Here is a 12029-nt window from a genome sequence, read left to right on the forward strand (position 1 = left end):
GTCAATAGATTTAGTGTACTTAAAAACATCAAAAAAACTAATTCTGTTATATGTGATAGTTTTTATTTTTATTTAAAAGTGTATAGTATCCTCCCTGGTGGTGAAATGGGTTATAAAGCACCAGAACTATGAAGCTATCCACAGGCACTGCAGCACGAGTTCAATTCCCGGCTAGGGAGGTAACCCACATGACACAGCAGACCTCTCCTGACCCACCTGCTGCTCTTCTCAGCGGTGTATTTTAGTCAGTCTGCCTGTTCTGCTGCCAACTCTGTCTCTGATGAATCCTCTCATTCCCTGTACCCCACTTCTTGTATGCGCAAGTGAATAAATCCTTAAAAAAATAAAGTGTGTCCTATAGACAGACTTGGGAAGTGAATGTAGTCTAAGAACAGTAAATTATATCAATTTTGTGTCTATAAAACCTATTGAAAAATACTGGAAAAGAATGAATTCATGGTATGATCCATCGTGGGTTGAGGCAACAAATGCAAGCATCCAGTAAATACAATGATTTTGGGATGTGAAAAGAGAAGTTTCTTTCTTTACTTCGTATTTTTACTTATATTTGGACAAAACTCTGTACATAAGACACATCTAATTGAAATATTTACTTAAATATAGTAGTGTTTTCTGCACAGTCCTAGGTGAAATTTCAGATTTTGTTAGTTGGATTAAAGATCTTATATATGTATATATCAATCACAGAAGAAGGGAAAAAAATATCATTGAAGTGCTTGTTAAAATGATCAAGAATTGGGGTCAAGTTTTTTTAGATTATAGACTCAAAGGTAGTATTAACATTGTAATCCTATACCCATTGTGTAAAGTCTGTCATCTGGTAAGCACTCAGTTAAATAAATGAATGGTCAAGATGCTAATGATAACCTTTGGAAGAAACAAAAAGTACTATGGCTTTTTAAGTATTAGCTTTGAGAAGAATTTTATTTAAGCAGTAAAATCAACTTTAAATAGTGCATAATCTTCACATTTGGAATGTGCTGCTATGTGGTCTTTGCATTTTTTTTATTTATGAGGCTATCATTTGGACAAAACTGTACATAAGACACATCTAGATGAAATGTTTACTACTAAGTTACAGAGTTAAACAGTATGGCATTTTAGCAGAAGATTTTAAGTGTAAAGTCTTGATTCCTCATTCTTCTACATTCCGGTTATATACATGAGGCTAGAATCTGCATTATGACTTCTATTCAGTCAGTTGAAGTTCTTAAAGTATTGGGGAATGAATTTATTTCCATTTTTTAGGGTAAGGCTCAGAAGTTAGGTGAGAGGAGGTGTAACTTTCATTTGAGGTTCCTTGAAAAGTACAAATATGAGGGACTAAGTATAAATCAAAAAACTTGTGTTAAAACTAATGCTGATTTTTGATCTGGCTACTATATTTGTATCATTTAATGCCTAATATTGGCAGGCAAATTAACTTACTGCCTGAGTATAAATTAGTTCTACTGTGTAGAAAGTCAGTTGCTAATATTAAAATGTTAAATATACACTACCCCCATCAAGAAATATACAAAATTGTTACATTCCTACTTGTGCTTAGTATCTAGGACTTTTTTATTGCAACATTTATAAAAGTTTAGAAACAATGCAAAGGCCTTTTTAGAGGGAACTGATTAAATGTATGATTCTTCATGAAAATTAAGAATATCAAAATCAAAGATCTTCAAAAATAGAAAGCATAATATGCTTCCATATACAGATTGTTTATAGATGAATATACTCGTTACTCCTTTCATGAGTACGTAAAGGGTAGGTTTACTTTTCCCTGTATTATTCTTAATGATTGTCAATGTTCTCAATATATATTTATTACTTAATAGATTAAAATTTTTGTTAAAAAAGAAAGTAAGCACTGGTAATATGAAACAAAATATTACTGTGCTTTATTAGACATATATGTAGAATCCTGACTCATTATGATGGGATTTAGAGTGATACGAGGTAAGAATTATAAGGGTAGTATTTTCAATATATATGGACTTTATAAATTTGATCAGATTTTAGTAACCTTTAATTTAAATTCTGTTTAGCTCTTAGAATAGATATGCTTTTTGATCTGGCTATTCACTTGTGGATTTCCTGTGTTGTATTCCTTGTTCAGAGAAATGGCTGCTGAGGTCCTAAGTGAAATCATCAACTTGAGAACATTAGTTCTTCTAATCTTGGTAGTTACATGGAGCTTCTTACATTCTTTTCCATTCATTTTGAGAAGCTCTTTAGTGAGTTTTTTTTTACCTCTTCTCTTTCTAGATCTGAATCTTATTTTAGAAAGCCTTTCATGATTTATTATTTATGTGTTTACATTTGTTTGCTTTAGTGTTAGTATGTTGATTACTATTTACATTTTAATGCTTTTGCCATTGGCATTTTGAAAGATCTTGTGCCACTGAAATCCATTTTAAGCAAATGAGAAAAGATACCCTCTCCCCCAACAAAATGAGGTTGAATTAAATTAGTAGGAAGATGACATACTTTTAGTCTGAAAGGTCTTAAAACAGGTGATTATCTCTTCACAACCTTTTGTTCAGAGTACCCTATGCTGTGAGAAAGAACCAGAATTTAAATTTAAGAGGAAATAATTATTTTTTTAAGATTTACTTATTTAAGCATACATAACTGGGGAGTTGCATGGGTAGTAAGAAGATTCACCAGAGACAGAGTAGGGAGCAGAACAGGCAGATTGGCACAGTACACTGCTGAGGGTAGCAGCAGGTGGGTCAGAAGAGGTCTGCTGTGCCATGTGGGTCGCTCCCTGGCCAGGGATCCAACTTGAGCTGCAGTGGCTTCAGAGAGCTTCATAATTCTGTGCTTTAACCTGTTGTGCCATCAGGGAGAGCCCAGAAATAATTATTTTACTGTGTGCACAGAATTACAGAAATCCTGAAACATAAATTGAGTATTTTTAATATTTTAGTGAACAAAGATAATAAACACATAATTAATGATTTATCATCAGAAATTAGTCAAGTTGTAGCAGTAATTTAAAACAATTAGGATGCATTACTGGATATCATGCATTTGTTGTTTAATCAGATATTTAAAGTACCTGTTCTATAGGTACTTTAGAGTCTAAGTTGGTTGTGGGTTATGTTGGCAGTATTGGCTGCTCTCATCAAGCTACTGATCTTTTTTTTTTTTAAAGATTTATTGTTCATACAGAACTGGGGTACAGGTCAGAGGCTCAGGGGTGGCGAGAGGCTTTACCAGTGACAGAGTGGGGAGCAGAACAGGCATATCGACAAAGTACACTGCTGAGGGGAGCAGCGGGCGGGTCAGGAGAGGTCTGCCACGCCATGTGGTCTCCTCCAGGACAGGCGGGAATCAAACTCATGTGGAAGTGGCTTTAGCTTCTCAGTGCTGTGCTTTAACCCTCTGCGCCACCAGGGAGAGCCAAGTTACTGATCTTTAAGGGTGAAACATGATAAATAGATAAACCTTCATTATTCTGCAGTAAAGCCGTAATCACATTTATTATAAAACCTTAATAGTAAATGTCAGTAACATAAAAGAAGCATCTTATACATTCTAGAAGAGACAGGTTTGATTTCAGCTGAATGAAACTTTGTTTCTTGTCAGATCAAGTTGGAAAATGAATGGCTTATGGAAAATAATTGTGCCAACATTAGTTATTTGAACACAGACCATCTTTGCTTGCTTGAAGGAGAGACTTTGTTGATGACTTCCTATAGTCTAAGGATAAAACAGTTAATATTTGAGGCAAGGAAAGAGTTTATTTGGGTAGTAGGAAATAGGTTTTACCAATGGAAATTATTTTGTTTGAGAAGTCTCCAAATGCCAGGCATGTTCATATAAAATGCAAGCACTGTATATAGTCTGAATGAAAACAATTTTTAAATCATTTGTTTGCTATTGATTGTACACAATTTTCAGATTTAGAACATTGTGGGTTTAAATCCCAACTCTGATTATCTGTGTGCTTACATGTGATTTCATCATCTAATAATTCAAATGTCAACTGGAGGAAGTATAGCAGATAATTCAGATAATGGGCAATGGAGCCTACTGCCTGGGTTCCTTTCTTAGCTACTACTTAATTTAGAAGTAAGTTGGTTGTGACCTCTTCATTTTTCAGTTTCCAAATTTATAATGTGGAGATAATAATAGTATCTACCTTTCTTTTAGTATAACTGTGAGTTAAATGGGTTAATATATGGAAAGTCCTTAAAGTGGCATATGGCATGTAGTTAACACAGTGTAATTGTTAATATTTTAAGTATTTCACTTAGTGTTATTGTGAGAGTTAAAAACAATGTTTTCTTTTCTTTTTATTTTTTTTAAAGATTTATTTATTTGTTCATACAGAACTTGGGTACAGGTCAGAGGCTCAGGGGCAGCGAGAGGCTTCCCCAGAGACAGAGTGGGGAGCAGAACAGGCAGAACTACGAAGTACACTGCTGAGGGGAGCAGCAGGCGGGTCAGGAGAGGTCTAATCAAACTCATGTGGAAGTGGCTTTAGCTTCTCAGTGCTGTGCTTTAACCCACTGTGCCACCAAGGAGGGCTGTTTTCTTTTTTTTAAAAAAATCATATTGCCAGACATAATGAGGATGCCTCCTAAAAATCAGAAACTGAGGAGCAAATCTTTTATCTCATTTCAAACACACCTAAAGAAGAAACATTGTCTTAGCTGTTCATATAAGAATTTCTGAAGTAGACAGCCTATGTTGAGTGTATGTTACCCCAGTTTACAGATCAATAAACTGAGACCCCAGAGACTTATAAAATCACTTTCCCTAAAAAATGACATCATCACTTTGAGGAGTTATTGGCGCTGCCTTTCTTACCACTTTACCAACTTAGAATTGGTCCTATGTATTAATAATAATAGTGTCCTCTAATTTTTTCCCTTCTCTCCCTTTTGCTTTTAGAAGTTCATTTTCTTAAGTTAGCTTATTAAAACTTAGACTAGAAGACTGGTCTACAGTTCAGTTAATCTGTACATTGAGGATCATTTCAAATTTGTATGACATAGCATAAGACATTCTTTTCCATTCTTCACATTCCAATCTGAAATTTGAAGAAATTTGACAGTATCAAATTTTACTATACTAAAAGAAATTGTAATGAATATAATATGAATTGCTTCTGTTAGTCACCTAACAGATTTGCTATTTAAAGATCCATATATGGTGTGGCTAAATTTCATTTTTTAAAAAAAATTAGTTTTTAGTAGTTTTTATGAAAAGGAGTTGAGAGACCACTTTGGTTAATTAAATGAAATTAAAGGTATTCCTAGAAAATAAATTAACCATTATGTGGTTTGTCTTGATTCTGTAATTATAAATCATTAAGTTGAATGTTAAACTTATTTTCTTAGATTTTTCCAAACAGATTAGCTAGTAAAAGTCTAGTTTACTGTTTTAAAACAATTAGATAATTATCTTTGACATACTTAACCAACACCTGTAATGTATGTTATATTTGCCTGATGTAGCAGATTTCTAATTTTTCTTTACCTTGTTTATCATTAGCATGATTTAATACAGCTATTAATCTCACTACAATGCTTTTTACTAAGGAGAAATTGCTGTGTGACCCAGCAATTTCAATCTCTTTTGTTCAGCCAGGAAGCCAGACATGTAAAATAGCTTTTTTGAATGTATATATATTTTTTTAAGTTTTAGGATTTAAAAATTTGAAGTGGTAAAATAAGAGACTCTTGTCTGTTGAAGTCACTTGACAGAAGTTTGCCTTGAAATAGGCTTCTGTATCTTTAAAAAATGCACTGTGAGTCAGCCCCCCCCCCCCCTGCTCTTTTGGTAGATGCCTGGCTAGTGAACAGCTAAGCTGCTTTAGGCATGTAATAGAACATTCCATTTCCTGTTCCCTTGCTGACACAGAGGAGTGTTCCTGCTGGCAATGATCTAATCATAGTGCAGTAAGAAACATGGCAGTTTGATAAAACATGGTGGAGACAGCGGCTGAAATGGAAGCATATGTTCTAGAAGACATTCTTGAGGTAGGGCTAGGTTTGTAAATGGAATGAAAGTTGAAATCTGAACAAAGAAATCTTATCTGCTGGAATTATTTTACAGATGAATAGATTAGAGGAGAAAGCAAAGAGAAGCAGAGCATAAAAGCAAGATACGGTCAGACCATATTCCGTGTTAGAATGTGCTAGTCTGATTCACATTACTAAATGAGTCTGGAATTATTTTATATAAACTTAATGTTTAGTAAATTGTAGATACATGTTTGGTAGGAAATAAGGAAAGGTCCTGGGACTTAATAAAAAATCTTGTGCTGGTGGTGACCTTTAGATTAACTCACTAGAAGGTGGGGTCTGCAAAAGCAGCTTTGAGTAGGTCTAGTATCATATGTCTTTGAATTCATTTACATATCTAAACCTAAAGCTCTGTTTGCAGTTACTGTGAAAAGCAGCTGACTATTTTGTATAGAATTAAGCATACATAACAATTTATTGCTTAATTTAACTGGTACATCCTGGTTCTGGCTTTTTCATGTGGCTGACTGTAAAATAAATTCTTAAAAATTAGAAGATCTTAAAATCTGGCACACTAATGCTTGACAGATTACAGTAAAAGTCTGCATATTGAGTCATGAGATTTTTATATATATTTTTCCCCCTGGTTATATAAATCTATTTGAAAATCTATTTGAGTATAAATCAGTTCAAGGAAAATACATGTCAAAGTGAAACTAAGTGGTTTTTGCCTTGAATTTGGTACACTATCAAACCTTTGTATTTATAGCCATAGATATTTAAATCCCATTTTCTTATTTGTGAGGCTATTCCCCTCCATTGAGAAATTAAAAACTGATTTAATTCAGATAAAGATGCTTCATGGTGGTGAGTGGTATTCCTAAAATTTAGATTGTAAAGATAATTTATTAATAATTTATTGGCTTCACAAAAATATTTTATTAGAGGGAAAGGGCTTGGGAGAATTAACTGCAAAGAAAGCTAGGCGGGGTTATAACAGGAGAAGAAAGCCTATGCGCATTATAAAGTGCTGCATGATCAATGAGCATTTTCTGGAGTCCCTCAGTGTGTGCTTGGAGCTGACATTGCAGCAAGTCTCATGGTTCTGCAGAATGAAAACTGATTCCATTCTATCTCCTAGTGCCTTGCTAACACCTGCCAACATACTCCTTTCCCTTCTAAGAGTTTAGTATCTGAATTCAATTCTGTGGTTAGTTCTCTCTTTCTCGCTCCTACTTTCTCTTGTTCCATCCTTCCCACCTTGAGTTTTCTTAAACTTTGTGAAATTATCTATTTAGAAATAGTGATAAGTACTTTCATTAAGGACTTCAGTAACTGGAATGGTTCTCTTTTTTGTAGTTCATTTTAGAGACCTCAAATCATAAAGTTTTCATAGTCCGTTTTAGTTTTTTTTTTAATTTTTGCTTTGATTTTTACAGAGGTATATATATATATATGTGTGTGTGTATATATATATATATATTAAAGATTTATTTATTTGTGCATACAGAACTGGGGTACAGGCCAGGGGTACAGGCCAGAGGCTCAGGGGTGGTGAGAGGCTTCACCAGAGACAAAGCGGGGAGCAGAACAGGCAGATGGACAAAGTACACTGCTGAGGGGAGCAGTGGGCGAGTCAGGAAAGGTCTGCCACACCATGTGGTCACCTCTGGGGCAGGCAGGAATCGAACTCATGCGGAAGTGGTTTAGCTTCTCAGTGCTGTGCTTTAACCCACTGTGCCACCAGGGAGGGCCCTAAAGAGGTATATTTTTTAGATTTAAATCTATTTGACATTTTCTTTGGCCATTTCAATATACAACAGATTTTAAAAGTCTTTACTTTTTTAGGAAAGACCCCACTTAAGCAAAGTTTTGTGCCTTAAATACAAGTTTTCTAATGCTTTCTTTAAAATTAATTTTTCATTATTTCCATTAAAATTTTTGTCATGTTAAGCTTTTACATTACCTGATTTGATCACCATTATTAGTAGGGTAGCCACAGCAGTTTTAATTGTTTGTCCTAATTTTCAGTCTCTTAATTTGGTTTCTATATACCTGTTGCACTAAATAATACTTAGTTAAGTATTATTTGATTTTATTTTACTATCTGTCAATAAATGATAGACTAGGTAAGAAATTTTTCTAAATAGTAATAAAATAAGATTCATTCTAAAATTTGAAGTACCCATAATGCATAATGCTAAAAATAAAAATTCACAGAGGTATACTTGCTGCTAAATCTCTGAAGCTACATGTACTGTTTTCTGAAACACCTCCTATTGCAAGTAGATAGACATATTTTATAATGAGCTTTCCAGAAAATTACTGGTTTTTAGAGATTAAGCTCACTGTATAAATGTCCAGCAATATGAAGTTTTTCTTTATAATACAGTAACATTTTTATTATTATACCTAATATTGAACTCTTAAATTTATCACCACTTTCATCTTTGTAACTTTTCTGGAATGTTTTGTACATTTTTGCTTTTTTTTTACTTTAAACATTGGATCGTTTCTGTTTCATTTCTGCCTTTGTAATTTGCTCTTTGAATTATAAATTTTAAAAAAGGCTTTTATTCAACCTTAAAGAAACATAGTTTGACATCATTAGTGGAGATTAATTTTCATAATGCTGTATGGCTTGCTTACCTTTTAAATTATGATTATTTTACATATACATGTATTGAACTTGAGTTTTTTAGAACTTCAAATATTAAGAAAATAATGTTTCTAAAATTTATAGTATAACTGGAAAAGGTTAATTCCATTGTTCTTCAAGTATATAAGTTAATGATTTAAACAAAATAACTTAGTTATTTAAATTATACAAGTAATGTAGTCAGTAATTGAGAGTAGTCAACGTGTTTGTGTTCTTTTAACCACCTTAACTAATACTGAGGTACATTGCTAAATACAAATAAAACAACTGAGTGTAGGTATGGACATGGCTGTGTTGGTGGAGTGTAAAAACAATTTAAAAAAAAAATAAGGGTCTTATAGTAGTGGATAAAACTATGGTCTTTACCACCAAGTTGAGCCCCCTTTTTCTGTACAATGTGTTGATTTTTTACATTTATATTATAAACTATGGATTTACAGAGCAGCAGCAAATAACTTTGCCTAGTTAGGTGGATGGCTGGCATAAGGTGATATTAATGGTAGCTAAAGACTTCTCAGTAATGGTGGTCTTTAGGCTAAGTCTGGAGATAGTTTGAAGACTTCCAGGTCAAGAACAGGGAAAAGAAACAAAAGCCACATGTGCAGATCCTTCCCAGTCCCCACACAAAGGGATTGGGAAGGGTCTGTACAAATCGTTAGCAGTAGTACTCTGTTATTAAAATGTATAAACATTCCTGCTCATAGAACTTAGAAATATCTTCTTAAGCCTCTGGAATCTCTTATTTATAATGGAAGTAGTTTAGTTGTTTCTCTATGAATTTTCTTACAAGTGAGAAATTTTCAGGCACTCCTGGTGGCGCAACAAGTTAAAATGCAGTATTGCCAGCTGGCTGCAGCAGCTTCAGTGGAAGTTCAATCCCAAGCCCCGGAGGTGACCCACATGGTGCGGCAGACCTCTCCGATCTCACCCGCTGCTCACCTCTGCAGTGTACTTCGTCAGTCTGCCTGCTCTGCTCCCCACTCTGTTTCTGGTGAATCCTCTTACCACCTTGGCACTTCTGGCCTGTAACCCAGTTCTGTGTGCATAAGTGAAATAAACCTTTTTTTTTTAAAAAAGTGAGAAACTTTTCATAAATATTCCCATCTTTTAATTTCTATTAAATTCAGATTGTTTTCTTTAGGGTATAATATTTCATATATGTTTGCTTATAAAAAGTAGCAATGTTTATAACAATAAAATAATGTTACTTTTAAAAAAAATTTATTTACATATGCAGATAGAACTGGGGTACAGGCCAGCAGAAGTGCAGGGACAGTGAGAGGATTCACCAGAGACTAGAATGGAGAGCAGGACAGGGGACAGGTCGATTGAGGAAGTACTGCTGAGGGAAGCAGCTGGTGGGTGGGTCAGTAGAGGTCTGCCATGCTGTGTGGGTCACCTCGCTGGCAAAGAAATGAACTTGTGCTGTGCTTTAACCCACTGCACAGCAGGGAGGACCCGGCATTGTTAATTATTACACCCAATCTTGTTCATTTGTCAATCGAAGCCAGAGTTTTCATGCTTTATCTGTACTTATTTCATATGTTTTAATATGTAAGTTAATTGTCCCAAGTCTGGTTGTTCCTTAAGGGTACAGTGGGTTGCAAATTTGACTGGACCCTTTAAAATAAAGATTCAATTTAAGCATAGTATATAGGTTTATTGTGGTAGCATCTTGCTCTTTATCAAGGAATGAATTTTTTTTTTCCTGAAGATTCAAAGTCACTGTTAAGTTACTGTTCTCTTTTTATTTGTCAAGATGCAGAGTTAATATTCTAATTCTAGGAAATCTATTTGCTATTTATCATACCAGTTTTTAGTAATGACAGTATCTCTGTAAAGTCGACTTTTCAGGTACTGCTATCTTTTCATTCTATAAAATTTGCAGTCTTATGTAATATATACCATTTACATATTAGTAGGTCTCCTGTGGAGTTCTAGAGTTCTTATTTGCTATAACATTATAATATTTTTCACCAGAAGAATTGGAGTTCTACTTCATCTAGAGACAGAAAAGTTTAGCTAAGTAGGTAAATTATTTAAATTGATATAAGTAACATTCCTTTCATTGGAAGAGTTTAGAAAAAGTAGACATGTTGAGAGGATTGACATTTATAATACTTTCATTCAAACATTTATTGAGCTCTTTCACTGTATTTTAGGTATTTGAAACTTAATGAAATTGGTGTAGTTAGAATACAAAGTATCTGCCATTGGTAAACTTGAATTCAGCATGCATACAGATCCTTATCTGAATACTGGGATTTTACTTCATTGGTGGTTAATCCAAATAGTTTGAACACCCCCTCCCTTTTTTTTTTTTTTTTAAGTAAAGGAGGTATTATCCTTTATCTAAAGTTTTAAAGATTATCTTTTTTAATGCTTATTAGTTAAATGTTCTATATTTATGAATATGGACTTTTCTAGAAAGTCCACTGGATCCCATTTTTTATCTTGTTGTCCTTTAAGGTTTTTTTTTTTCTGGTAACATTTAAATCAGAATATGTCTGTATATACATACATACCACATGGAACATATTTAAATATACTTAATCTACATTCAATGTTTCTACTTTATTAGACATTATGAAAACTCTTATGTGAGTGTTGGGTTTTATCTTGGGGGTGGGTACAAGTTGTGACATATCTTTGATAAACTCTAGAGAAATGCATTTGGGGGTGGTAGAAGAGTTTAAAAAGCATATTGATTTTCCTTAATAATCCTTGTTAAGGGCCCTCCCTGATGGTGCACTGGGTTAGGACACAGCACAGCACTACAAGCTGGCTGCAGCCGCTTCAATGTGAATTCAGTCTCTGGCTAGGAAGAAGATAAACATGGCGCAGCAGAACTCTTCTGTCTTGCCCACTGCTCCCCTCAGCAATGTACTTCGTTGATCTGCCTGTTCTGCTCCTCCCTCTGTCTCTGGTGAATCCTCTCATCATCCTTGCACCTCTGGCCTGTACCCCAGTTCTGTATGCATAAATAAATAAGTCTGTTTTTAAATCCCTGTTAAAGAAACTAATATTTTAGTGGAATATGAAAGCTCCAAACAATTTACAAAAAGGTAATATAACCAAAAGTATATAAATCAATTTATTGTTCTTATATGTAAGTAAAGGCATGCCAATACACCACAAGTCCTCATTAATACTTAATAATCCAGTAGTTAATATATACTATGAAGCATGAATTAGTAAAGGTCTGCATCGAGCATTATGTCCATACAAATGCTGCTTCTAAATTGTTAGGGGACCTTTTTCTTATGTTTGATTAAATAACTTATTTTGATACATAGTGACTTGATCACTGCAAAGTAGGTGAACATCATAGTCCTACTTCACCACTGGTTTAGTTCACAATATAGCTTTCAGATTTGCCA

At 34.1% G+C, this 12029-nt stretch overlaps 1 protein-coding gene across 3 annotated transcripts in view; it reads left to right on the forward strand.

Annotated features, from left to right (window-relative positions):
• Positions 1-12029, forward strand: part of ANKRD17 (ankyrin repeat domain 17) — a 136359-nt gene that overhangs the window by 22333 nt on the left and 101997 nt on the right. The window contains exon 1 of one of the 3 annotated variants that reach the window (XM_004681220.2): positions 5865-6005. The exons of the other annotated variants lie outside the window; for them this stretch is intronic. Within the exon in view, the coding sequence (XP_004681277.1) occupies positions 5952-6005 (54 nt within the window). The 5' untranslated portion in view covers positions 5865-5951. Of the gene's footprint in view, positions 1-5864; positions 6006-12029 lie in introns of those variants that run through there. 3 annotated transcript variants of the gene reach the window in all.

The sequence above is a fragment of the Condylura cristata genome, unplaced genomic scaffold (genome assembly GCF_000260355.1).
Source record: "Condylura cristata isolate star-nosed mole 26May11 unplaced genomic scaffold, ConCri1.0 scaffold00012, whole genome shotgun sequence".
Lineage (NCBI taxonomy): Eukaryota > Metazoa > Chordata > Mammalia > Eulipotyphla > Talpidae > Condylura > Condylura cristata.